This window comes from Ranitomeya variabilis, chromosome 2, assembly GCF_051348905.1.
Source record: "Ranitomeya variabilis isolate aRanVar5 chromosome 2, aRanVar5.hap1, whole genome shotgun sequence".
NCBI classification, from domain to species: domain Eukaryota; kingdom Metazoa; phylum Chordata; class Amphibia; order Anura; family Dendrobatidae; genus Ranitomeya; species Ranitomeya variabilis.
The window spans coordinates 538,481,435-538,509,102 of record NC_135233.1 but is presented as its reverse complement, the minus strand read 5'-3'; the positions used below and the strand labels follow the sequence as shown (position 1 = coordinate 538,509,102).

Sequence of the window (27,668 nt, the reverse complement as noted above, 5' to 3'; positions counted from 1 at the left end):
GGGTTGTTTGTGACCGGTTTTCTAAGATGGTTCATTTGGTGCCTTTGCCTAAATTTCCTTCCTCTTCAGAGTTGGTTCCGTTGTTTTTTCAGCATGTGGTTCGTTTGCATGGTATTCCGGAGAATATTGTGTCCGACAGAGGTTCCCAGTTTGTTTCTAGGTTTTGGCGGGCCTTTTGTGCTAGGCTGGGCATTGATTTGTCTTTTTCTTCTGCATTTCATCCTCAGACAAATGGCCAGACCGAGCGAACTAATCAGACTTTGGAGACTTATTTGAGATGCTTTGTGTCTGCCGATCAGGATGATTGGGTGGCCTTTTTGCCATTGGCCGAGTTTGCCCTTAATAATCGGACTAGTTCGGCTACTTTGGTTTCGCCTTTTTTTTGTAATTTTGGTTTTCATCCTCGTTTTTCTTCTGGGCAGGTTGAGCCTTCTGACTGTCCTGGTGTGGATTCTGTGGTTGACAGGTTGCAGCAGATTTGGGCTCATGTGGTGGGCAATTTGGTGTTGTCTCAGGAGGAGGCTCAACGTTTTGCTATCCGTCGTCGGTGTGTTGGTTCCCGGCTTCGGGTTGGGGATTTGGTTTGGTTGTCTTCCCGTCATGTTCCTATGAAGGTCTCTTCCCCTAAGTTTAAGCCTCGGTTTATTGGTCCCTATAGGATTTCTGATATTATTAATCCGGTGTCTTTTCGATTGGCGCTTCCGGCCTCTTTTGCTATCCATAATGTCTTCCATAGATCTTTATTGCGGAAATATGTGGTGCCCGTTGTTCCCTCTGTTGATCCTTCGGCCCCTGTTTTGGTTGATGGGGAGTTGGAGTATGTGGTTGAGAAGATTTTGGATTCTCGTTTTTCGAGGCGGAGGCTTCAGTACCTTGTCAAATGGAAGGGTTATGGCCAGGAGGATAATTCTTGGGTTTTTGCTTCTGATGTCCATGCTGCTGATCTGGTCCGTGCCTTTCATCTGGCTCGTCCTGATCGGCCTGGGGGCGCAGGGGAGGGTTCGGTGACCCCTCCTCAAGGGGAGGGTACTGTTGTGAATTCTGCTTTTGGGTTCCCTCCGGTGGTAGTAGGTGGTAATGCAGTTGTCCCTGGGTTGCAGTCTTGGCCAGGTGTGTCTGCTGATTGCAGTTCTGACTGGTTTAGGTATGCAGGATTCATTAGTCCTTGCCAGTTGTCAATTGTTGTTGGGAGGTGTTGGACCTCTGCCTGGTTCCTCCTGCCTTTCTGCCAAATCAGTAAAGATAAGTGTCTGTTTTTTTTTTCCTGTGGCATATATGCTGTGTGCTTCACAATTCAGTGCTCTTCTTTGTGTTTTCTTGTCCAGCTTAGACTGTGTCAGTATTTTCTCAGTCTTGTATTGTCTGCTGTGGATATTTTTTGAAGGGTTTTAATACTGATTGCTTAGTAATCTGTCCTATCCTTTCCTATTTAGCTAGAGTGGCCTCTTTTGCTAAATCCTGTTTTCTACCTGCGTGTGTCTATTCATCTCCTACTCACAGTCATTATTCGTGGGGGGCTGCCTATCCTTTGGGGGTCTGCTCTGAGGCAAGATAGCATTCCTATTTCCATCTATAGGGGTATTTAGTCCTCCGGCTGTGTGAAGGTGTCTAGGGTTGGATAGGCACACCCCACGGCTACTTCTAGTTGCGGTGTTAGTTCAGGGTTTGCGGTCAGTACAGGTTCCACCGATTCCAGAGAAAGTTTTCATGCGGCTCCAAGGTCACCAGATCATAACAGGTTCCCCCCCCCACATATGGGGTATCAGCGTACTCAGGACAAATTGGACAACAGCTTTTGGGGTCCAATTTATCATTTTACCCTTGTGAAAATACAAAACTGGGGGCTAAAAAATCATTTTTGTGAAAAAAAAAAGATTTTTTATTTTCACGGCTCTGCGTTATAAACTGTAGTGAAACACTTGGGGGATCAAAGCTCTCAAAACACATCTAGATAAGTTCCTTAGGGGGTCTACTTTCCAAAGTGGTGTCACTTGTGGGGAGTTTCAATGTTTAGGCACATCAGGGGCTCTCCAAATGCAACATGGCGTTCCATCTCAATTCCAGTCAATTTTGCATTGAAAAGTCAAATGGCACTCCTTCCCTTCTGAGCTCTGCTATGCGCCCAAACAGTGGTTTACTCCCACATATTGGGTATCGGCGTACTCAGGACAAATTACACAACAACTTTTGGGGTCCAATTTCTTCTCTTACCCTTGGGAAAATAAAAAATTGGGGGCGGAAAGACAATTTTTGTGAAAAAATATTTTTTTTTATTTTTACGGCTCTGCATTATAAACTTCTGTGAAGCACTTGGTGGGTCAAAGTTCTCACCACACATCTAGATAAGTTCCTTAGGGGGTCTACTTTCCAAAATGGTGTCACTTGTGGGGGGTTTCAATGTTAAGGCACATCAGGGGCTCTCCAAACGCAACATGGCATTCCATCACAATTCCAGTCAATTTTGCATTGAAAAGTCAAATGGCGCTCCTTCCCTTCCGAGCTCTGCTATGCTCCCAAACAGTGGTTTAACCCCACATATGGGGTATCAGCGTACTCAGCACAAATTTTACAACAACTTTTGGGGTCCATTTTCTCCTGTTACCCTTGGTAAAATAAAACAAATTGGAGCTGAAATAAATTTTGTGTAAAAAAAAAAAAAGTTAAATATTCATTTTTATTTAAACATTCCAAAAATTCCTGTGAACCACCTGAAGGGTTAATAAACTTCTTGAATGTGGTTTTGAGAATGGTGTCACACTTGGGTATTTTCTATCATATAGACCCCTCAAAATGACTTCAAATGAGATGTGGTCCCTAAAAAAAAATGGTGTTGTAAAAATGAGAAATTGCTGGTCAACTTTTAACCCTTGTAACTCCCTAACAAAAAAAAAAATTGGTTCCTAAATTGTGCTGATGTAAAGTAGACATGTGGGAAATGATACCTATTAAGTATTTTGTGTGACATATCTCTGTGATTTAAGGGCTTAAAAATTCAAAGTCAGAAAAAAATTTTCACAAATAAACGCAAGTTATATCGAATACATTTTACCACTATCATGAAGTACAATATGTCACGAGAAAACATGGTCAGAATCGCCAAGATCCGTTGAAGCGTTCCAGAGTTATAACCTCATAAAGGGACAGTGGTCAGAATTGTAAAAATTGGCCCGGTCATTAACGTGCAAACCACCCTTGGGGGTAAAGGGTTTAACATGCCAATAGACGGCATGTGGGAGACTATGGCAGCGCTCGTAAGGAAAGGAGTGACGTTTTGGAATTGTCTGCTGGTGTCATGTTGCATTTGGAGAGCCCCTGATATGTCTAAGCAGAGGAAATACCACACAAGTGGCCCAGTTTTGGAAACTAGACCACTCAAGGAATCTATCTAGATGTGTCGTGTACACCTTGAACCCACAGATGGTTCACAGAATGTGTGGACATAAAGAAAAAATATTTTTCTCACAAAAATGTTTTTAGTCCCCAATATTTCTCCTGAGTACGTCAAATACTTTTGAGTTGCAGTGCACAGCTCAGAAGGGAGGAAGCACCATATTGGAGATCAGATTTTGCTGGTCTGGTGTCATGACACCATTGGTTTCGCCCCTGTCTTCCTGTTTTGCTGACCCCAATGAGAGAAACCCCTTACACAGGCCCATTGTCCTGGATAGGTCCTGGCCATAATTAACCATGGACATTGTATAAAATTTTCATCATAACTGACTCTTGTAAGTTTATGAATGAGCTTTATAGGTTTAGTCCGCTCACCATATTAGTTGATTCTTCTAATGTATATAATCCTGGGTTCTAATGACCTTGATTTCATCTTTTTTGGTACCAGTCCCCAGAATTATATTTTAGTTATATAGATATACTTTCTCATATACAAGCACTGAGATGGACGAGTATGTTACTCTGAGTATATAGATTAAATTGCTTGTGTATTAAAGCATCCTGATGCTATAAAATAGACAGCATGAGTACCGAGAGAAAGAAGACGTCGGGATGAGGCTTACATAGGTAGGGAGTAACCTACCCTGCCATAAGAAGTAGTGGTGCTCGGCGCATGCGCACGTGGAACCGCATCTGTTGTTCACCAATATGGAAATAAATCCAGCAATGGTGGATAGTTACATCCGGAGCAAGCGTGAGGTGAACCACATTTGTGTTCCACCAGTGCAGGAAGTGAATATCGAGGTCAACCGGAAGTACCTCGGGTTGATGGCTTAAATGGAGGGTCTGCGGTGAAGAATAGGCATGGCGGATATTGATTCCTTGACACGCACAGATGGGCATCATTCCCACGCTGTCTCTATGACTTTTGAAACTCTAAGATAAGTCTTGACTTCTTTATATGTATTTATGCCAGTATGTTCTCCTGATGAACCGACTGACAGGGAAACATGTCGAGTTATGCATGCTTGGCTGACTATATGCATGAATATCTGATATAAATATGACTACACTATGGATATACAGTGGGTACGGAAAGTATTGAGACCCGTTTAAATTTTTCACTCTTTGTTTCATTGAAGCAATTTGATAAATTCAAAAAAATTCATTTTTTTCTCATTAATGTACACTGTACATCCAAGGTTGACTGAAAAAACCAAATGTAGAAATTTTTGCAAAGTTATTAAAAAAGAAAAACTGAAATATCACATGGTCATAAGTATTCAGACCCTTTGCTCAGTAAGTTTTTCACACCTGGATTAAGGGATCCTCTACAATTCTTCCTTGCAGATCCTCTCCAGTTCCATCATGTTGGATGGTGAACAGCCATTTTCAGGTCTCTCCAGAGATACTCAATTGGTTTTAGGTCAGGGCTCTGGCTGGGCCAGTCAAAAATGGTCACAGCGTTGTTCTGAAGCCACTCCATTGTTATTTTAGCTGTGTGCTAAGGGTCATTGACTTGTTGGAAGGCGAACCTTCGGCCAAGTCTGAGATCCAGAGCACTCTGGAAGAGTTTTTTTTTCCAGGATATCTCTGTATTTGGCCGGATTCATGTTTCCTTCAATGGCAACCAGTCGTCATGTCCCTGCAGCTGAAAAACGCCTCCATAGCATGATGCTACCACCGCCATGTTTCACTGTTGGGATTGGATTGGGCAGGTGGTGAGCAGTCCCTGATTTTCTCCACACATACCGCTTTTAATTATCACCAAAAACGTCTATCTTTGGCATCAGACCAGAGAATCTTATTTCTCATAGTCTGGGAGTACTTCATGTGTTTTTTAGCAAACTCTATGCGCCTTTCATATGTCTTGCACTGAGGAAAGGCTTCCGTCGGGCCACTCTGCCGTAAAGGCCCAATTGGTGGAGGGCAGCAGTGATAGTTGACTTTGTGGAACTTTCTCACATCTCCCTACTGCATCTCTGGAGCTCAGCCACAGTGATCTTAGGGTTCTTCTTTAGCTCTCTCACCAAGGCTCTTTCATGATTTCTTAGTTTGGCTGGACAGCCAGGTCTAGGAAGACTACTGGTGGTCCCAAACATCTTCCATTTAAGGATTATGGAGGCCACTGTGCTCTTAGAAACCTTGAGTACTGCAGAAATTCTGTTGTAACCTTAGCCAGATATGTGCCTTGCCACAATTCTGTCTCTGAGCTCCTTGGCCAGTTCCTTTGAGCTAATGGTTCTCATTTGGTCTGCACTGTGAGCTATGAGGTCTTATATAGACAGGTGTGTGCCTTTCCAAATCAAGTCCTATCAGTTTAAATAAACATAGCTGGAATTCAATAAAACAGTAGAACCATCTTGAGGATCACAAGGAAATGGACAGCATGTGACTTAAATATGAGTGTCTGATCAAAGGGTCTGAATATTTATGACCGTGATATTTCAGTTTTTCGTTTTTATTAAATTTGCAAAAATTTCTATATTTCATTTTTTTTTGTCAGTCAAGATGGGGTGCAGAGTGTACATTAATTTGAAAAAAAATGAACTTTTTTTTTTAATTTACCAAATGGCTGCAATGAAACAGAGTGAAAAATTTAAAGAGTCTGAATACTTTCCGTACCCATGGTACATTTGCGCTGACTCCATCTTCCTATTCTAAACCCCTTTTTCGCAAATTATCTTGAGCTCTTAATTTCGCTAAAAAGTACCCCCCCTCAGAAAAGCCCGTCATGGTATCCCATATGTTATTTGGATCCAACTCCTCATCAATCTTAAAAAACTCACCAATTTCCTCCAAACGTCCTCACAATTAATTTCAGCCAGAAAGGATTCATTTTCCACTCAAAGGGTTGTCTAATCCCCACCGTATCTGTGGATTACTAATATTATTAAAACCCCCTTAATTATTAGCTGTAGTTCCAGCCATCTGCAAGTTTCACCAATATTTTCATAAAGGAAGTCGGTCACCCACAAAATCGTATATGAGCTGTGGCCACCGGCATCAGGGGCTTATCTACAGCTTTCTGCATTACAGAATGCTGTAGATAAGCCCCTGAGGCCGCAGCTCATGTACGATTTTGGGGTGACAGATTCCCTTTAATTGGGATATTTGAAAAGGAATGAGAAATATATACCACTACAATCATACATTCGAAGCATGCCACCTTGCAGCGCACCCCCACCAATCTTCCTTCATCTTTAAAAAGGTCAATACATTGAACGGGTATTTTGCTGTGAATTAGAAGGCTAACTCCCCCCTTCCCGTGAGTAATTAGAGGAAACTGAGTGAAGTGCAAACCCAATTCATGCTCTATTTATCAAGCTAATGAACTCAGCCACCATGTGCTTTTCTTTCAGACCTACAATCATTGCCCCTGATTTCCTAATATAAATTCAATAATGGCTTGCCTTTTTGAATGGTCTCTCATGCCTCGGATATTCCTTGGGACACTTAACTGCTACCCCTGTTAGGGCACACGAGATGCATGTGTTCTCATCTTGTCTGCTGCCAGATTGTATGTGAGAGGTTTAGGCCGGAGAAATAACAGAACAAGAGCAACTTGTGTCCCATATGAATTCTGATTTATTGCTCAAAAGGTACAGGGCCTTCCCACTAAGCCTAGTCTTGTAGAGCCCTCTCCACTGCAAACACTGGGGAGAGAGACTTGTGGAGACATGGGGGTCAGTGGGTGCTCTCGTCCACTGGCCTGGCTGTCTTTAGAAAGATTGCATGGACCAAGGCTCGTACCACCAAACGCCCACTCTCTCTCCCCGTGGGTGTAGGTAAAACAGTGTGTAAATAATTTATTGAACCACTAACACCCAATCGCATACAGGGCAGTCCCAGCAAATACCCAAGATGGTGCAAATTAGAGTCTCACTCTTCCACTCACTTGCCGGGGTTAGAGCTGCTTCCAGCATCGCATACCTATCAGTGGCTCCCCGCTTTTGTCGGGCCCCCACAGCGTTGAGGTAATTATATGCTTAGGAAGCTAACCGAGAGCAGTGCAGTATATGGCCAGGTGACCCGATTGTCCCAACCTGGATTCTTTAAGACATCTCTGGGCTTTCAGTGATGGTCAGTGAACCAGTCCTGTGTTCTTCCAGTTGGGTCCGTAGTACACTAAGCTGAGATCCTTAACAGTCACCCCAATCAGAAGAAAAAGTCACTTTATAAAGTTCTCAACTGACCTTCTACCTGCATCCAGAGGTCAGAGAGAGGTGTGAACGAGGCCAACCTGCATTGTTTAATTATGTAATCTATTTGCATAGTTTTTCCTCCTCTGTTTGGGAATGCCAAGAAACTGGCTGGCATAAACAATGCAAGTAATCAACATATTAGCTAACATCATTGTTCAGTTGCCATGCCTTAAGGTACCTTCACACTGAACAACTTAACAACAATAACAATAGCGATCCGTGACGTTGCAGCGTCCTGGATAGCGATATTGTTATGTTTGACAAGCAGCAGCGATCAGGATCCTGCTGTGACATCGCTGGTCGGAGCTAGAAGTCCAGAACTTTATTTTGTCGCTAGATCACCCGCTGACATCGCTGGATCGGTGTGTGTGACACCGATCCAGCGATGTCTTCACTGGTAACCAGGGTAAACATCTGGTTACTAAGTGCAGGGCCGCGCTTAGTAACCCGATATTTACCCTGGTTACCATTGTAAATGTAAAAAAAACCAAACACTACATACTCACCTTCTGATGTCTGTCACGTCCCCCGGCGTCCGCTTCCCTGCACTGTGTCAGCGCCGGCCGGCCGTAAAGCAGAACACAGCGTTGACGTCACCGCTCTGCTTTAGGGCCGGCACTTACACAGTGCAGGGAAGCGGACGCCGGGGGACGCAACAGACACCGGAATGTAAGTATGTAGTGTTTGTTTTTTCTTACATTTACACTGGTAACCAGGGTAAACATCGGGTTACTAAGCGCGGCCCTGCGCTTAGTAACCCGATGTTTACCCTGGTTACCCGGGGACTTTGGCATCGTTGGTCGCTGGAGAGCTGCCTGTGTGACAGCTCTCCAGCGACCACACAATGACGAAACCGCGACGCTGCAGCGATCGGCATCGTTGTCTATATCGCTGCAGCGTCGCTTAATGTGACGGTACCTTTACTGTTTTGCAAAGATAACAGAAGATAAACTGTAAGAGATAATATATTAGAGGTAAATATTCGTTCTACAAGAAGAGTCAATACTTAAGACAAAAGTTTATGATTCTGGGCCTACACAATTTATGTGTGGCATAATTAAGAAGGAATGCTGTGACGTCACAAGACTCTCTTACAAAAAACTCCAACAGTCACCTTTCAATAAACCTGTCAGGATAATGGCAATCTTCCATGAATGTGACCTATCGTGTTATTTTGGATTAAGGCATTAAATACATTCAGAAGGAAGGGGGATTTCCCCAGGGATTTTTCCCCAGGATTACAGTCCTTGGAAGATTACCCCACATTTTAAGATGTTGAAACAGATCTGGTCAGCTTCAGGGTATCCTCATCCTCCCTTTCCACCACAAGGGCTGAATAGCGGTATTGTATTATGCTCCCCCTGTAAATGCGACCCTGACAGCTGTGGACCAGGTGTAGCAGCAAACCATTCATGTGCAAATTTCCCCGATCTTGCTGCAATGTTTCCCTACAGATCTTTTTGCCTCTTTCCACTAGACACATGGGCACCATCTTGGAATCCGTCACACTGCCCCCATCTTCCTGACCCATCTTTTTACTACGGGTTGTAGCTGTCTTATAATCAATGTCTTAGCCGCTGTTCTGCACCAGGAACACTTTCCTTCTGTATGACTTCCTCACAGAGTCTCCCGCAGGATGTAGCAGTAGAACTCTGAGGACTTTAGGACTTGGGGGCGCACGCTCTGCAGCTTGCCTGCCGGCTGCTTTTTTTTTTTTTTTTAACATTCACTGCATGCCAGCAGCCACACTTTGCTTCGCATTGGGACCCATAGTATCTACTCTGTTGTGTTGAGTATGGAGATATAATTCCCCCTCTGGTCCCAGACTTCCAAGATGGACGCTGCTTCTCCTCAGCACTCAAGACACCGAGGCCTCTCTGCAGTTTCCAGCCTCCACTGCTCATACCCCTCCTCACAGCTGTCAACTTACACCCTTATAGCAGGCAGAGAGTGATTTAGTGTGTCAAGGGAATAGTTATGTCAGTATTTTATAGCATGATCCTAGGAGCTCTTAACACAAATGTCTTCTCTGTACTAGTGCATGGTCACACCCCCGTATCTGTGCCTTTGATGTGGCCTCACAAGCATAGTCCACATATTTCCCTGAAGATTATTGCTGATTCAAACAGCCTGCTACCCTGTCAAATGTCGTTTTTAATGTGTGACTGTGGCATTTATTGAGCACCAGCAGTGGGGTCACTGATTTAACTGCTGGTCGATGTGCTCATGAGTCAATCGTGGCACGCCGATGCTTGCTGTAACAGCCAGAGGTCTGAAGACCCCTGTGTCACTAATGCTACATCTTTGAAAACCAGCCTGCAGCTGGCATTCATATATGAGACTGTGATTTTAGCTATACATAGCAGTGCTGAAGTACTGCTGTGTATAGCACAAGTGAGCAGATGATCGCAGTCCTTAAGTGGACTAACAAATAGAGTGAAAAGTAAATAAGGAAAAAAAATACCATATTTTACCATATTAAAAAGAAATAAGAAAAAGAATACACATTTGGTATGGTTGCATTAGTAAAAGGTAGATCTATCAAAATATAAAGTAAATTAATCTGATCGGTAAACGACGTAACAAGGCAAACAAAAATTGAAATTCCATGATTTTTTTTTTGTCCGCTGCAATCATAGAAAATAAAATGCAAGAGGCAGCGATCAAAACATTGTATATACCTCAAATGATATCAATGAAAACATTGGCACGGGGCGCAAAAAACAAGAATGTCACAACACAAGCAACATTTTTTTTTCCATATTTCCAAGGTTTTTTCACCATTGAAAATAAGCACAAATTATGCATGTTTGGTATCTACAGATTCATACTGACCTGGAGAATCATGTTGCCAGGTCATTTTTACAGTAACATGAGCGCTGTAGATGGAAAAAAAATAATAATTGCAGAATTGCACTCTTTGCTATTTCGCCACACTTAGAATTTGTTTACCACTTTCCATTACTTCATATTATAAAATGAATGCTTTTGCGCAAAAGTACAACTCATTCTTCAAAAAACAAGCCTTCACACAGCTATGTCAAAAGAAACATTAAAAAGTTAGGGCTTTTGGAATAAGGGGAGGAAAAGACAAAAGCACACAAAACGAAAAATTGCCCGATCCTTAAGAGTTAAACTCTGTTGTACTCCCAACACACATGACTGGCCTGTGGATCTGTCCGGTGTTAAAATGCATAGCACTTATTCTCATGAAGATGCAGTGGGTACGGAAAGTATTCTTACCCCTTTAAATTTTTCACTTTTTGTTTCATAGCAGCCATTTGGTAAAGCCAAAAAAGTTAATTTTTTCTCGTTAATGTACCCTCTGTACCCCATCTTGACCAAAAAAAAAAATTTAGTAATGTTTGCAAATTAACCGTAATAAAAAAGAAAAATTGAAATATCACATGGTCATAAGTATTCAGACCCTTTAAAGGCTCAGACTCTAATATTTAAGTCACATGCTGTATATTTCTTTGTGATCCTCCTTGAGATGGTTCTACTCCTTCATTGGAGGCCAGCCAGCTGTGTTTAATTAAACTGATAGGACTTGATTTGGAAAGGCACACACCTGTCTATATAAGACCTCACAGCTCACTGCATGTCAGACTAAGGCCGGGGTCACACTTGCAAGTGTGATGCAAGAAACTAGCGCGAGTCTCTCACATCAATACCTGGCACTGCTGCAGGCACTCGGTACTGGAGTGTGCGGCAGCATATATTTCTATGCAGCCGCACGCTCCTGTCCGAGTGCCGGAGGCAGTGGCGGGTATTGATGCGAGAGACTCTCATCACACTCACAAGTGTGACCCCGGCCTAAATGAGAATCATGAGGTCAAAGGATCTGGCCAAGGAACTCAGAGACAGAATTGTGGCAAGGCACAGATCAGGCCAAGGTTACAACAGAATTTCTGCAGTACTCAAGGTTCCTAAGAGCACAGTGGCTTTCATAATCCTTAAATGGAAGAAGTTTGAGATGACCAGAAGTCTTCCTAGACCTTGCTGTCCAGCCCAATTGAGCAATCATGGGAGAAGAGCCTTGGTGAGAAAGGTAAAGAAGAACTCCAAGATCACTGGCTGAGCTCCAGGGATGCAGTAGGGAGATGGGAGAAAATTCCACAAAGTCAACTATCACTGCAGCCCTCCACCAATTGGGCCTTTATGGCAGAGTGGCCCAACGGAAGCTTCTCCTCAATGCAAGACATATGAAAGCCCACATAGTTTGCTAAAAACATATGAAGGACTCCCAGACTATGAGAAATATGATTCTCTGGCCTGATAAGACGAAGATAGACCTTTTTGGTTATAATTCTAAGGGTATGTGCACACTCTGTGGATTTTGCTGCGGATCCGCAGCATTTCCGCAGCTGCAGGTCCTCAGCGGTTTCCAATGCGTTTACAGTATAATGTAAACCTATGGGAAACGAAATCCGCAGTACACATGCTGCGGAAAAAAACGCGCAGAAACGTTGCGGTTTACATTCCGCAGCATGTCAATTATTTGTGTGGATTCCGCTGCGGGTTTACATCTGCTCCAATAGAAAACTGCAGGTGTAAACCCGCAGCGGAAGCCGCAATAAATCCACAGTAAAAACCGCAGCGGTTTTGCACTGCGGATTTCTCAAATCCGCTGCGGAAAAATCCGCAGCCCTCACAGATACGTGTGCACATACCCTAAGCGGTATGTGTGAAGAAAACCAGGTGTTGCTCATCAGACTTGAGCCGATGGTTCACTTTCCAACAAAATAGTAATAATTTTTTATTTATATAGTGCCAACTTATTCCGCAGCACTTTACATTATAGAGGGGACTTGTACAGACAATAGACATTACAGCATAACAATAAACACAGATCAAAATAGATACTAAGAGGAATGAGGGCCCTGCTCGCAAGCTTACAAACTATGAGGAAAAAGGGGAGACACGAGAGGTCGATGGTAACAATTGCTTTCGTTGTTCGGACCAGCCATAGTTTAAGAATTGGGTGTTCATGTAAAGCTGCGTGAACCAGTTAACGGCCTAAATATGTAACAGTACAGACACAGAGGGCTATTAAATGCAGAAAGCGTATGAGAACATGATACGAGGAACCTAATTATGGTTTAAGTTTTTTGAATGGGCAACACAGAGATAGTTAGGTTAATGCATTGAGACGGTAGTCCAGTCTGAACAAATGCGTTTTTATGGCACGCTTAGAACTGTGGGGATTGGGGATTAATCGTAATAACCTGAGTAGTGCATTCCAAAGAATTGGTGCAGCACGTGAAAAGTCTTGGAGACTGGAGAAGGAGGTTCTGATTATTGAGGATGTTAACCTCAGGTCATTAGCAGAACGGAGAGCACGGGTAGGGTGGTCGGCTGAGACCAGGGAGGAGATGGAGGGTGGTGCTGAGCCTTGGAGTGCTTTGTGGATGAGGGTAATAAGTTTGTACTGGATTCTGGAGTGGATGGGTAACCAGTGTAATGACTGGCACAAGGTAGAGGCATCGGAATAACTATTGGTGAAGAATATGATCCTGGCTGCAGCATTCAGGACAGATTGGAGAGGGGAGAGTTTGGTAAGAGGGAGGCCGATTAGTAGAGAGTTACAATAGTCCAGACAAGAATGACTAAGTGAAACTGTAAGAGTTTTTGCAGAGTTGAAAGTAAGAAAAGGGCAAATTCTAGAAATGTTTTTGAGGTGCATATAACAAGAGCGAGCCATTGATCGGATGTGGGGGTGAATGAAACTCGGAATCAAGTATGACCCCAAGGCAGCGGGCATGTTGCTTGGGAGTAATGGTGGAACCACACACAGAGATGGTAATACCAGGCAAAGGTAGGTTAGTAGAGGGAGTAAACACGAGGAGTTCAGTTTTTCACAGGTTCCGTTTCAGATAGAGGGAGGACATGATGTTAGAGACAGCGGTAAGATAATCACTGGTGTTTTCTAAAAAGGCAGGTGAGATATCAGGAGCAGAAGTTTATAATTGGGTGTCATCAGCATAGAGATGGTACAGGAACCCAAATCTACTGATTGTTTGTGCAATAGGGGTGGTATACAAAGAGAAGAGGAGGGGGCCTAGGACTGATCCTTGAGGAACCCCAACAGTAAGGGGAAGATGAAAGGAGGAGGATCCAGTAAAAGATACAATGAAAGAGCGGTCAGAGAGATAGGAGGAGAACCCGGAGAGAACGGTGTCCTTAAGGCTGATGGAACAGAGCATATTGAGTAGGAGTTGATGATCCACAGTGTCGAATGCTGCTTAGAGATCCAAGAGAATTAGCATGGAGCAGTGACCATTAGATTTAGCTGTTAGTAGATCATTAGAAACTTTAGTGAGGGCAGTTTCAGTAGAGTGTAAAGAGCAGAAACCAGATTGACTAGGGTCGAGAAGGAAGTTATCTGAGAAATAGCAGATAAGACATGAGTGGACCAGGCGTTCGAGGAGTTTAGAGATGAAGGGAAGATTAGATACAGGTCTATAGTTAGCAGCACAGGTTTGGTCGAGGGATGTTTTTTTAAGTAATGAATGTATGATGGCATGCTTAAATGAGGAGTGAAAGATACCGGAAGAGAGAGAGGTTGAATATTTTTGTTAGGTGAGTGGACCCTAAGTACACAGCTAAAATAGCAAAGGCTTCAAAGGCAAAGTGGCTTCAAAACAAATCTTGTGACCATTCTTGACTGACCCAGCCAGAGCCCTGACCTAAACCCAATTGAGCATCTCTGGAGAGACCTGAAAATGGCTGTTCACCATCCAACCTGGTGGAACTGGAGAGGATCTGCAAGGAAGGAATGGCAGAGGATCCCCAAAACCAGGCGTGAAAAACTTGTTGCATCATTACCAATAAGATTCATGGCTGTACTAGCTCAAAAGGGTGCTTCTACTCAATACAGAGCAAAAGGTCTGAATACTTATGACCATGTGATATTTCAGTTTTTCTTTTTTAATAAATTTGCAAAAATTACTATATTTCTGTTTCTTTTTTCAGTCAATATGGGGTGCAGAGTGTACATTGAGAAAAAAAAGAACTTTTTTGAATTTTCCAAATGGCTGCAGTGAAACAGTCAAAAGTTTAACCCCTTTCTGCCATCGGACGTATGGTACGTATGTTCAATGGCAGATCCCCTGCTTTGATGCGGGCTTCGGCTGTACGCCCGCATCAAAGCCAGGACATGTCAGCTGTTTTGTAAATGGAGGCTATTGAAGCATGGCAAAAGTTAAAAAAAAAAAAAAAATGTTATAAAAACATGAAAAAAAAAAATAAATAAAATAAAAGTTTAAATCACCCCCCACCCCAAAATAAAAGCATAAAAAAATCAAACCTACACATATTTGGTATCACAGCGTTCAGAATCGCCCGATCTATCAATAAAAAAAAGGATTACGGTAATTTGATCTTTAAACGGCGTAGCAAGAAAGAAAAAATTCAAAATGCAAGAATTACTTTTTTTTTTGGTCGCCGCGACATTGTATTAAATGCAAGAACGGGTGATCAAAAGAATGTAACTGCACCAAAATACTATCATTAAAAACTCGGCACGCAAAAAATAAGCCCTCACCCGACCCGAGATCCCGAAAAATGAAGATGTTACGAGTCTCGAAAAATTGCGCAATTTTTTTAGCAAAGTTTGGAATGTTTTTTCACCACTTAGATAAAAAAATAACCTAGACATATTTGGTGTCTATGAATTCGTAATGAAGGAACAGATGATTGGCCTCGGGGAGACCAAAACATCCAACACCGCGGAGACACCATCACGTGTTTCTCAACGCAGTGATCCAGAACACTGCCCCCATCCCTTATGGGAAATATGCAAATGCATGTAGGATAGCTGCGGAGACACCATCACGTGTTTCTCAATGCAAGCAGTGAATAGCCAGACCTTTCCCCGGGAAGGAACAACCACGGGAAGGGCAGCATCCAGTAAAGGAAAACATCCAATACAGGAAAACCACCTATGCCAAGCATGGTATCCATCCACAGACAGCTGTTTCGGGGTGTTTGCCCCTCATCAGTGTGGAGTAGGAATCTGGCTATTAGGAGCAGTGCCTAGTAAAAGGCTGTGAAGGAACAGATGATTGGCCTCGGGGAGACCAAAACATCCAACACCGCGGAGACACCATCACGTGTTTCTCAACGCAGTGATCCAGAACACTGCCCCCATCCCTTATGGGAAATATGCAAATGCATGTAGGATAGCTGCGGAGACACCATCACGTGTTTCTCAACGCAAGCAGTGAATAGCCAGACCTTTCCCCGGGAAGGAACAACCACGGGAAGGGCAGCATCCAGTAAAGGAAAACATCCAATACAGGAAAACCACCTATGCCAAGCATGGTATCCATCCACAGACAGCTGTTTCGGGGTGTTTGCCCCTCATCAGTGTGGAGTAGGAATCTGGCTATTAGGAGCAGTGCCTAGTAAAAGGCTGTGAAGGAACAGATGATTGGCCTCGGGGAGACCAAAACATCCAACACCGCGGAGACACCATCACGTGTTTCTCAACGCAGTGATCCAGAACACTGCCCCCATCACTTATGGGAAATATGCAAATGCATGTAGGATAGCTGCTGAGACACCATCACGTGTTTCTCAATGCAAGCAGTGAATAGCCAGACCTTTCCCCGGGAAGGAACAACCATGGGAAGGGCAGCATCCACCATCTCCGCGGTGTTGGATGTTTTGGTCTCCCCGAGGCCAATCATCTGTTCCTTCACAGCCTTTTACTAGGCACTGCTCCTAATAGCCAGATTCCTACTCCACACTGATGAGGGGCAAACACCCCGAAACAGCTGTCTGTGGATGGATACCATGCTTGGCATAGGTGGTTTTCCTGTATTGGATGTTTTCCTTTACTGGATACTGCCCTTCCCCTGGTTGTTCCTTCCCGGGGAAAGGTCTGGCTATTCACTGCTTGGGTTGAGAAACACGTGATGGTGTCTCCGCAGCTATCCTACATGCATTTGCATATTTCCCATAAGGGATGGGGGCAGTGTTCTGGATCACTGCGTTGAGAAACACGTGATGGTGTCTCCGCGGTGTTGGATGTTTTGGTCTCCCCGAGGCCAATCATCTGTTCCTTCACAGCCTTTTACTAGGCACTGCTCCTAATAGCCAGATTCCTACTCCACACTGATGAGGGGCAAACACCCCGAAACAGCTGTCTGTGGATGGATACCATGCTTGGCATAGGTGGTTTTCCTGTATTGGATGTTTTCCTTTACTGGATGCTGCCCTTCCCGTGGTTGTTCCTTCCCGGGGAAAGGTCTGGCTATTCACTGCTTGCGTTGAGAAACACGTGATGGTGTCTCCGCAGCTATCCTACATGCATTTGCATATTTCCCATAAGGGATGGGGGCAGTGTTCTGGATCACTGCGCTGAGAAACACGTGATGGTGTCTCCGCGGTGTTGGATGTTTTGGTCTCCCCGAGGCCAATCATCTGTTCCTTCACAGCCTTTTACTAGGCACTGCTCCTAATAGCCAGATTCCTACTCCACACTGATGAGGGGCAAACACCCCGAAACAGCTGTCTGTGGATGGATACCATGCTTGGCATAGGTGGTTTTCCTGTATTGGATGTTTTCCTTTACTGGATGCTGCCCTTCCCGTGGTTGTTCCTTCCCGGGGAAAGGTCTGGCTATTCACTGCTTGCGTTGAGAAACACGTGATGGTGTCTCCGCAGCTATCCTACATGCATATGAATTCGTAATGACCTGGATAATCCTATTGGCAGGTCAGTTTAACATTTAGTGAACCTAACAAAAAAGCTAAACAAAAAATGTGTGGGATTGCACTTTTTTTGCAATTTCACCACACTTGGAATTTTTTTCCCATTTTCTAGTACACGACATGGAAAACCAATGATGTCGTTCAAAGGTACAACTCATCCCGTAAAAAATAAGCCCTCACATGGCGATATTGACGGAAAAATAAAAAAGTTATGGCTCTGGGAAGGAGTGGAGGGAAAAACAAAACCGCAAAACTGAAAAAAGCTTCAGGGGTTAAAGGGGTCTCAATACTTTCCATACCCACTGTATTAACTGACCGTCTGTCACACACAGTGCCGCTTTGTTTTTAAAAATTTAAATGAAAAATCTCTAACTTTCAACTTTTGATGTACGTTTAATTGTTTTGTTGTGAATAAAAAGTGGCTATAATACATTTCCAGATCATTGCATTCTTATTTTCTTTACATTTTATAGAGCATTCCAACCTTCTTGGATTTGGGATTTTAGATATTTGTTTAATTTACAAAAGCATGATAGTTACCTGAAATATTCATTGGTAAAAACAAGCGTAAATCCTTGCATTCTCTCATTGCCCAAAGTTCTTTTTTTTATTTAGTATTTTAGGTACTGTAACACATGGTGATATAATTAATTTATACATATTTTTTTTTAAACAGGCTTTAACAGCTTCAGACCTAAATTTAATCCTGTATGTCTGTGAGACAGTGGATTTGCAACAAGTTTTTGGACAACATCCCTGCCCACTTACTCAACCTGTTCTGCTTTCTCTCATCCAGCAACTATCCTTTGACCTTTGCACCCACAGTGAACTCAAACTTAAGTAAGTCTTCTACAAAATGTGTTATTTGAAAACATTTGTATATACAATACAGACCAAAAGTTTGGACACAACTTCTCATTTAAAGATTTTTCTGTATTTTCATGACTATGAAAATTGTAAATTCACACTGAAGGCATCAAAACTATAAATTAACAAATGTGGAATTATATACTTATTATATTATGTATACCCTTCCTCACATGTAAAGCGCCATGGAATAAATGGCGCTATAACAATAAATAATAATAACAATACTTAACAAAAAAGTGTGAAACAACTGAATATATGTCTTATATTTTAGGTTCTTCAAAGTAGCCACCTTTTGCTTTGATGACTGCTTTGCACACTCTTGGCGTTTTCTTGATGAGCTTCAAGATGTAGTCACCGGAAATGGTTTTCCATTCACAGGTGTGCCCTGTCAGGTTTATAAGTGGGATTTCTTGCCTTATAAATGGGGTTGGGACCATCAGTTGTGTTGAGCAGAAGTCCGGTGGATACACAGCTGATAGTCCTACTGAGTATACTGTTAGAATTTGTATTATGGCAAGAAAAAAGCAGCTAAGTAAAGAAAAACGAGTGGCCATCATTACTTTAGGAAATGAAGGTCAGTCAGTTCGAAAAATTGGGAAAACTTTGAAAGTGTCCCCAAGTGCAGTTGCAAAAACCATCAAGCGCTACAAAGAAACTGGCTCACATGAGGACTGCCCCAGGAAAGGAAGACTAAGAGTCACCTCTGCTTCTGAGGATAAGTTTATCCGAGTCACCTGCCTCAGAAATCGCAGGCTTACAGCAGCTCAGATTAGAGACCAGGTCAATGCCACACAGAGTTCTAGCAGCAGACACATCTCTTCAGCAATTGTTAAGAGACTTTGTGCAGCAGGCCTTCATGGTAAAATAGCTGCTAGGAAACCACTGCTAAGGACAGGCAACAAGCAGAAGAGACTTGTTTGGGCTAAAGAACACAAGGAATGGACATTAGACCAGTGGAAATCTGCTTTTGTCTGATGAGTCCAAATTTGAGATCTTTGGTTCCAACCACCGTGTCTTTGTGCGACCGCAGAAAAGGTGAACGGATGGACTCTACATGCCTGGTTCCCACCGTGAAGCATGGAGGAGGAGGTGTGATGGTGTGGGGGTGCTTTGCTGGTGACACTGTTGGGGATTTATTCAAAATTGAAGGCATACTGAACCAGCATGGCTACCACAGCATCTTGCAGCGGCATGCTATTCCATTAGGTTTGCATTTAGTTGGACCACCATTTATTTTTCAACAGGACCCCAAACACACCTCCAGGCTGTGTAAGGGCTATTTGACGAAGAAGGAGAGTGACGGGGTGCTACGCCAGATGACCTGGCATCCAGTGTCACCAGACCTGAACCCAATCGAGATGGTTTGGGGTGAGCTGGACCGCAGAGTGAAGGCAAAAGGGCCAACAAGTGCTAAGCATCTCTGGGAACTCCTTCAAGATTGTTGGAAGACCATTTTCGGTGACTACCTCTTGAAGCTCATCAAGAGAATACCAAGAGTGTGCAAAGCAGTCATCAAAGCAAAAGGTGGCTACTTTGAAGAACCTAGAATATAAAACATATTTTCAGTTGTTTCACACTTTTTTGTTAAGTATATAATTCCACATGTGTTAATTCATAGTTTTGATGACTTCAGTGTGATTTTACAATTTTCATAGTCCTGAAAATACAGAAAAATCTTTAAATGGGAAGGTGTGTCCAAACTTTTGGTCTGTACTGTATATTTGTATATGTGTTGGTCATTTATATTTACGGATTCATTTTGTCACACAAATTTTGTTAAACATGTTACCATAATGTATTGATAGATCCAATTGTGTAAATTATTATGGGATTAAGTCCGTTTTCCTATTTTGGCTAAACTGCACAAAATCATTTTGTGCAATTTGGCCTATGATAACTATCAAAGAGCAAAATATCTGGACTGAGTTGACTGCTCAAACATTCAATTATGTCATCTATGCGTATAGTATGTGTATCGTATATACTCGATTTTCAGCCCATTTTTTAGGCTAAAAGTGCCCCTCTTGACTTAAACTCGAGTCATTGTCACAGGGGGTCGTCGGGGGAGGGGGAGCGGCAGGAGTGGCGGCTGTCACATCATACTCACCCACTCCTTGCGCGATCACTGCAAGTCCTCCCTGCATCACTCTGTTGTCTCGGCGTAGCAGCTCTTCCTGTGTTCAGCGGTCACGTGGTACCGCTCATTAAAGTAATGAATATGGATGCATATTCATTACTTTAATGAGCGGTACCATGTGACCGCTGAACACAGAAACAAGCTGCCTGTGCCAGAGACCATCGGAGAAGCAGGGACTGCGCCATGTGGGTAAGTATAGGGGGGGACATGAGCCATGCGATATTCACCTGTCCTCTTCTCCCGCCGGTCTCTGTCTTCTGCGTCCTCTGGCTGTGACGTTCAGGTCAGAGGATGCGATGATGTGTTTACTGTGCGCCCTCTGCCTGAACAGTCACTGCAAAGACCCGGAAGACACAGCCGTGCTCTGCGGTGGAACGGGGACAGGTGAATATTGCAAGTGTCGGGGGCCTGAGCCATCGGCGACTCCCGCACCTGGCCCCCATAGCGCGCTGGTGTCCCCGCCTGTTCAGGACACCAGCACCAGTTGCCCCCCCCAGTGACAGAGAGATAAGTATGTCATTTTTTTTAATCTCGGCAGTATATAGGGCATATTATTCTATGGAGCATCTTATGGGGCAATCAACCTTTGTGCAGCATTATATTGTGAATAATATTCTACGGAGCATCTTATGATGCCATCAACCTTTTTGCAGCATTATATGGGGCATAATATTCTATGGAGCATCCTATGGGGCCATCAACCTTTCTGCAGCATTTTATGGGACATATTTTAATATGGTGCATGTTATGGGGCCCATCATGACCTTTATGGAGCGTTATGTGGAGCGTATTTTGTGTGGAGCATTTTATGGGGCCCTTCATGAACTGTATGAAGCATTATATGGGGCTCCTGATTCAGTATGGATATTAAAAAACATTTAACCTACTGATGTCTCAATCAGTTTTACTGTCCATTACGTCCCTCAGGACAGCACCATGGACAGCACCATGGAGGACGTCCTTCCTTGACCTATAGCAGGACAGGATCACAGAGAGGTTAAAAGGACCCTCCCACCTCCACCCTCCAGTGTTTTTTCCTGTCCCTACAGGGACGGACGTATGAGAGGTTGCTCCTAGAGCGAAGAGAGCCTGTGGATTCTCTTCCCCCTATCAAGTGGTCCGTGGCCGACACCTAACTGGGTAGAGGTCCCTCAGCTACCAGTGCTGTACCAGATGGACTGTGGCAGACTCCTCTTTGAGAGGTTCCTCAGCCAACAGCCAGCCTGTGCAATGGGCTTAGGGGGATTCCAGGTCCAATCCTTCCCCCTGTCCTTCCCCCTCCCCGGTGGGGAGTCCCTCAGCCCCAGAGACCAGTCGAGCGGACGGGCTCCTGGGTAGAGCCGCTTCCTCCCAGTGGGGGGCTCTCGGCTCGGACGCCGACCGGCAAAACAGCGCTACTCCCAAAAGTTGTGTGGTCAAGTCCATTGTGCTTCTGGTGACGTCAGAAAGGGGCGCCGGCACATAGGATCGGCGTGCGTTCTTCGATGGAACATGGAAGGGGGCACAGGCAGTAATGCAGCATTCCTGACGGGACGCCGCTTCCTTCCACAGTAGGCTCTCGGCGTTACCAGCTCCCCCTGTCTTCTAGCAGGTATGGAGACAGCACAGGTGAGTGCATGGTTTAATGTTGCATTGATGGTCTGGGCCTCTAGGCTGACTCTAGTCTCATGCCTTTGTGCCAAAGCTGTACCTGGAACCCATTTACAGCTAGGCCTTGGACCTCTAGGCTATGGTAGGGCCTATGTCCAGGCTACATGTCATGACTGGACTTCAGTTAGTTGCAGGTCTTGTCTGCACAGAGCCTTATGATTGGACTTCAGAGTGACATTTTGGAAGTATGCTTTCCATTTTCTGGTTCAATAAGCAAGTGTTTCATTTTTCTTTGCAACCTAACTACTCCGTCCATAGGAGGTCACAAGGTGTTAATTCAGCACATTGTCTCCATGAAGACAGTCCTCCAGCTGCTGCTCATTAATTAGCCTTCGGGTGGAGTCAGTCTGACAAATGAGATGTACTGTTCAGATTGGAGATTTATCTGGAACTCTAATAGATGGCTCTTTTGCTTAAAAGTGTAAGTCATACTGCCTCTATGCATCATATTGAGTGCCTCCGTGCATAATACTGCATCATAGCGCCTCTATGCATTATATTGAGTGCCTTTGTGCATAATACTGCATCATAGTGCCTCTATGCATTATATTGAGTACCCCTGTGCATGATACTGCATCATTGTACCTCTATGCATCATATTGAGTGCATCTGTGCATGATACTGCATCATAGTGCCTCTATGCATCATATTGAGTGCCTCCGTGCATAATACTGCATCATACTGCTTATGCATCATATTGCGTGCCTCCGTGCATCATACTGCATCATAGTACCTATATGCATCATATTGAGTGCCTCTTTGCATGATACTGCATCATAGTGCATCTATGCATCATATTGAGTGCCTCTGGCATCATACTGTTTCATATTGCCTTTGTGCATCAGATTGCTTCATAGTTCCTATATGCATCATAGCGCTTAATAAATGCTTCATATATCATATTGCATTGTATTGCTTCATGGTTCCTATATGCATCATAGTGCTTCATTATTCCTATATGCATCATAGTGCTTCATATTGCCATTGTGCATCATATTGCATCATGGTTCCTTTATACATCGAGTGTTTCATATTGCCTTTCTGCATCTTATTGCATCATAATGCTTTATGGTTCCTATATGCATCATAGCGCTTCATAGTGACTTCATGTATCATATTGCATCATATTGCTTCATGGTTCCTATATGCATCATAGTGCTCATATTGCCTTTATGCATCATATTGCTTCAAGGTTCATATATGCATCATAGTGCTTCATAGTTACTTCATGCATCATATTGCATCATACTGCTTCATTATTCCTATGTGCATCATATTGCATCATATTGAATCAGACTAATAGTGCCTTTGGACATCATATTGCATTATATTGCTTCATAGTTCCTATATGCATCATATTGCATCATAGGGTTTCGGTGCCCTTTGCCTCAAGGGGTATTATTAGTGTGTCGGGCTTGGTGTTTTTTTCGCCTCTGGCTGTGAGCCACTGGGTCAGACCTTCTGTCTGGTGCCTTGTTGTGTGGCCGCACATTGTATCATCGGCCTACCACTTCACATTTTTGTCTTGGGCCTCAACTCTGGATATGAAGTCCTTGTGTTTTGGACCCAGATCCAGCTTCTGCTACTTCATTCTTTACAACAGGGCTTAGTCAAGCAAACAGGCTTGAATTGGCTTAGTAAAATCTGCATTTCTTCTGTTTGGAACAGATCTCTCAGGTAGATTCTACTTTGATTGCTAAAGGCAAGTCTATTACATAATTAGCTTTAAAAGATGACATACGTCATTTTGGTACATCCTATAAAAGGACATACTACTGTCCTGGGAGCAGAAAATCCCACGAGTTGAAAGTAGGGACTCCTTCAGCCTTGGAATGCTTTGCCTTAAGATATTAGGACTATCTACAATTTGTATGGTTTTGGGGGCACCCTCAGGGCACATTTGTTCAGAACGGCCTATCACGTTCCCTAATCAGTCATTTTATGTTTGTGTGTGTGTGTATAGCCCATTCACTATCTCCATCTATCCCCACCCCCTGAAGATGGCTGTGCCATCATTGTAAATAAAACATTGTTGATACACACCTGTACTTTGTATCTTCCCTGCCTCATTGTAGAGTGTAAGCTCTCAGGAGCAAGGTGGGTTTATTTTGTTTTAATTATTATATGGTTGTTACTTATGACTGTTGTGTTTGAGACTGTCAAACTGTAAAGCGCTGCGGAATATGTGGACACTATATGGATGGAAGTTTATTATTGTTGTTATTATTAATCCTTCCCAAACTCCACGTTCGGCAATCAGATAGACAGACAGTTTATTGTCCCATAAGTCTGTTGCGGTTTGTTTTCCAGGGACATCAGCACTGCCTTTTGTACCTTGTGGTGAAGCAGCACCACTGTGTCGTGTGGCAGAGGATCCCATACTCGCGGCTCTTACAGCAATCACGGCTCCTAAGATAAATGAAACTGTATCCAGGGCTCTTACTGTTAAGACCCCATAGTCTCACTGCCTCACAGTAGATAATCTCCCTCCGTAATGAGGAAGAAACCTACTTTTTCTCTAACCATGGAATATGGTTACTCCCACAATGGCAGTCTGGGTGTATAAAGATTCCTGAGAAGATTGCCTCTTGAGATATGTATGTGCATAATATGCATGTATGGACAAATAAGTTGACATACTTATAATGTCTGGACTAATGACTCGTATAAATGCAGTTCCGAATAATTTCAAGTGTCGGAAGATTTTTACTAGCACTACCACCACCACCTTAATTGATTCAGAGTCCGGACTCCCTGTGTCTAACATCAAGTAAAACAGGAGTCATGATCCACGTTTCTCTTTCAGCGCTTCTAATGAGAAGCCCGACGTTGGTAATGGCAGGAGATATTACCTGCCGGATGGTGTTCCTTAGTTTCAATAATGTATAACCCTTCTTGGGGTTAGACATCTTAGGATTTGGAATAGACGTGATCTCCTGGATGAGTAATGTGTGTACATCCCAATACTGTGCCATTATCCATGTACTAACTGTTATTGGTTTCATATTCCCGCAATCCAGGACCTCTGTCCTGCAGGTCTCCTTGTAGTACGGTAAGCTGGTCTGTAACCAAGACTTAATCTGAGCCCAGAAGGAACAATCCTGGGTTATAAGCACATGCAGCTTATTATTGGTCGGTACAGTCCTCATTGTGTGGTGGCTGTGACTTTCACCATATTTTGCTGGGCAATAAGGTTTTCTAACCCTATTCGGGGGCTGCGATGTCTATAAGTATCTATCACAATAAATAACTTGCTGTGGTTCATTATTGGTATTGGAGTACAATGGGTGTATCTCACTCTCTGCTCCTGATGCGTATTTCATTTACCACATTCATACTGAAATTGGCCATTATAGATGTATACCAAGCACTCACTTCGGTGATTTTCTTTGCGGATCTCTTTAGATATCAATGTTTTTTCTGATCTTTCAGATCCTTTATATATTTAGTCTTGTTTTTGCCTGGGACTTTGATTCCTGGGCTTCTGTACCCACCCTGGGAGAGTTGCTTTGGTATTCTCCATGGTGCTGTCCTGAGGGACGTAATGGAAAAAGGGAAATTAGACTTACCGATAATTCCATTTCCAGTTAGTCCCTCAGGACAGCACCCATAGTTCCCTCCCTTATGTTTCTGTTTTAGGATTGCTCGGGATTAATCTACCGGCTGATCGTTCGTTCTTCTGGTCACTATGGCTCGAAATTAAGATGAAGCAGTTTAATGGTTATTACAGACATGTTTGTAAGGGCACGTTTAGACCATTTATTTCCATCCTTCGGTGGTACTTTGAAAGAACACTGGAGGGAGGAGTTGGGAGGGTCCTTGTAACCTCTCTGTGATACTGTCCCGCTATAGGTCAAGGAAGGACGTCCTCCATGGTGCTGTCCATGGTGCTGTCCTGAGGGACTAACTGGAAATGGAATTACCGGTAAGTCTAATTTCCCTTTTTTCTTGGTATCTATTTTTATTTTTGAAATTTACCAATAGCTGCTGCATTTCCCACCCTAGGCTTATACTCGAGTCAATAAGTTTTCCCATTTTTTGTGGCAAAATTAGGGGTCTTATACTCGGGTCAGCTTATACTTGAGTATCTTGAGTATACGGTGTGTGTATATGTATATATATGTATATATATATATATATATTTACACACGCACATATATATTTACATTGAAAAAACTTCCTTCTCACCCCCAATGGGGATGGTCTTTGTTGTCCTTTCTCATTCTCTGGTCCTCTACCAGAGGCCTGGGGGTTTGAGGGTTCTGCGCAGGATTCTTATTAATTATTATTATAGTGTCATTTATTCCATGGCGCTTTACATGTGAGGAGGGGTATACATAATAAAAACAAGTACAATAATCTTCAACAAGTCATGACTAGTACAGTTGGAGAGAGGACCCTGGCCGCGAGAGCTCACAATCTACAAGGGATGGGTGAGGATACAACAGGTGAGGGTAGAGCTGGTTGTGCTTCGGTTTGGTCGATCTGTGGTTACTGTAGGTTGTAGGCTTGTCGGAAGAGGTAGGTCTTCAGGTTCTTTTTGAAGGTTTCGATAGTAGACGATAGTCTGATATGTTGTGTTAGAGCATTCCAGAGTAGGGGTGATGCGCGAGAGAAATCTTGTATGCGATTGTGGGAAGAGGAGATAAGAGGGGAGTAGAGAAGGAGATCTTGTGAGGATCAGAGGTTGTGTGCAGGTAAGTACAGGGAGACGAGGTCACAGATGTATGAAGGAGACAGGTTGTGGATGGCTTTGTATGTCATGGTTAGGGTTTTGTACTGGAGTCTCTCGGCAATGGGGAGCCAGTGAAGGGATTGACAGAGGGGAGAGGCCGGGGAATAGCTGGGGGACAGGTGGTTTAGTCGGGCAGCAGAGTTTAGAATAGATTGGAGGGGTGGGAGAGTGTTCAAGGGGAGGCCACAGAGCAGGAGGTTGCAGTAGTCAAGGCGGGAGATAAGGGCACGGACTAGGGTTTTTGCAGATTTTTGGTTTAGGAATGTACAGATCCGTGAAATATTTTTGAGTTGGAAGTGGAAAGGTCTTGGATATGTGGTTTGAAGGAGAAATCAGTGTCAAGGATTACCCCGATGCAGCGAGCTTGTGGGACTGGGGAGAGTGGGCCACCGTTTACTGTAATGGATCTTAGTTGTTCCCAGCATAGCGCTTTTCTGGACAGAGAGCTCAGATGTTGCTCCTGGGATCTGTTGTAGCCATTCTTCTAACTTAGTGGTCATTGCTCCTATCACCACTGGAATCACTGTTGCCTTCTCCTTCACATCTTCTCCAGTTCTCCTTTGAGGCCCTGGTATGTCTCCAGTTTCTCATATTCCTTCTTTCTGATGTTGCTGTCACTTGGCACTGCCACATCTATTATCAGTGCTGTCTCCTGATCCTTGTCTGCTATCACAATGTCTGGGTGGTTAGCCAACACCTGCTTATCTGTCTGGATCTTGAAGTCCCACAGGACTTTAGCCCTTTCATTTTCAACCTCTTTTTCTGGGGTCTCCCACCTGGACTCAGGGGAACTTAGCCCGTATGCTGTGCAGATGTTCCTGTATACAATTCCCGCTACTTGGTTGTTACGTTCGGTATACGTTGTTCCCGCTTGAATTTTGCATCCTGCCACTATATGTTGGATGGTTTCTGAGGTTTCTTTGCATAGTCTGCACCTTGGGTCTTGTCTTGTGTGGTAGATT

General features: G+C 43.6%; 1 protein-coding gene across 3 annotated transcripts in view; it reads left to right on the top strand.

The window, feature by feature from the left end:
* Positions 1 to 27,668, top strand: part of EDC4 (enhancer of mRNA decapping 4) — a 1,216,007-nt gene that overhangs the window by 1,038,193 nt on the left and 150,146 nt on the right. For all 3 annotated transcript variants that reach the window (XM_077288123.1, XM_077288125.1, XM_077288126.1), the window contains one exon: positions 17,991 to 18,154. In XM_077288123.1, the coding sequence (XP_077144238.1) occupies positions 17,991 to 18,154 (164 nt within the window). The remainder of the gene's footprint in view (positions 1 to 17,990; positions 18,155 to 27,668) is intronic.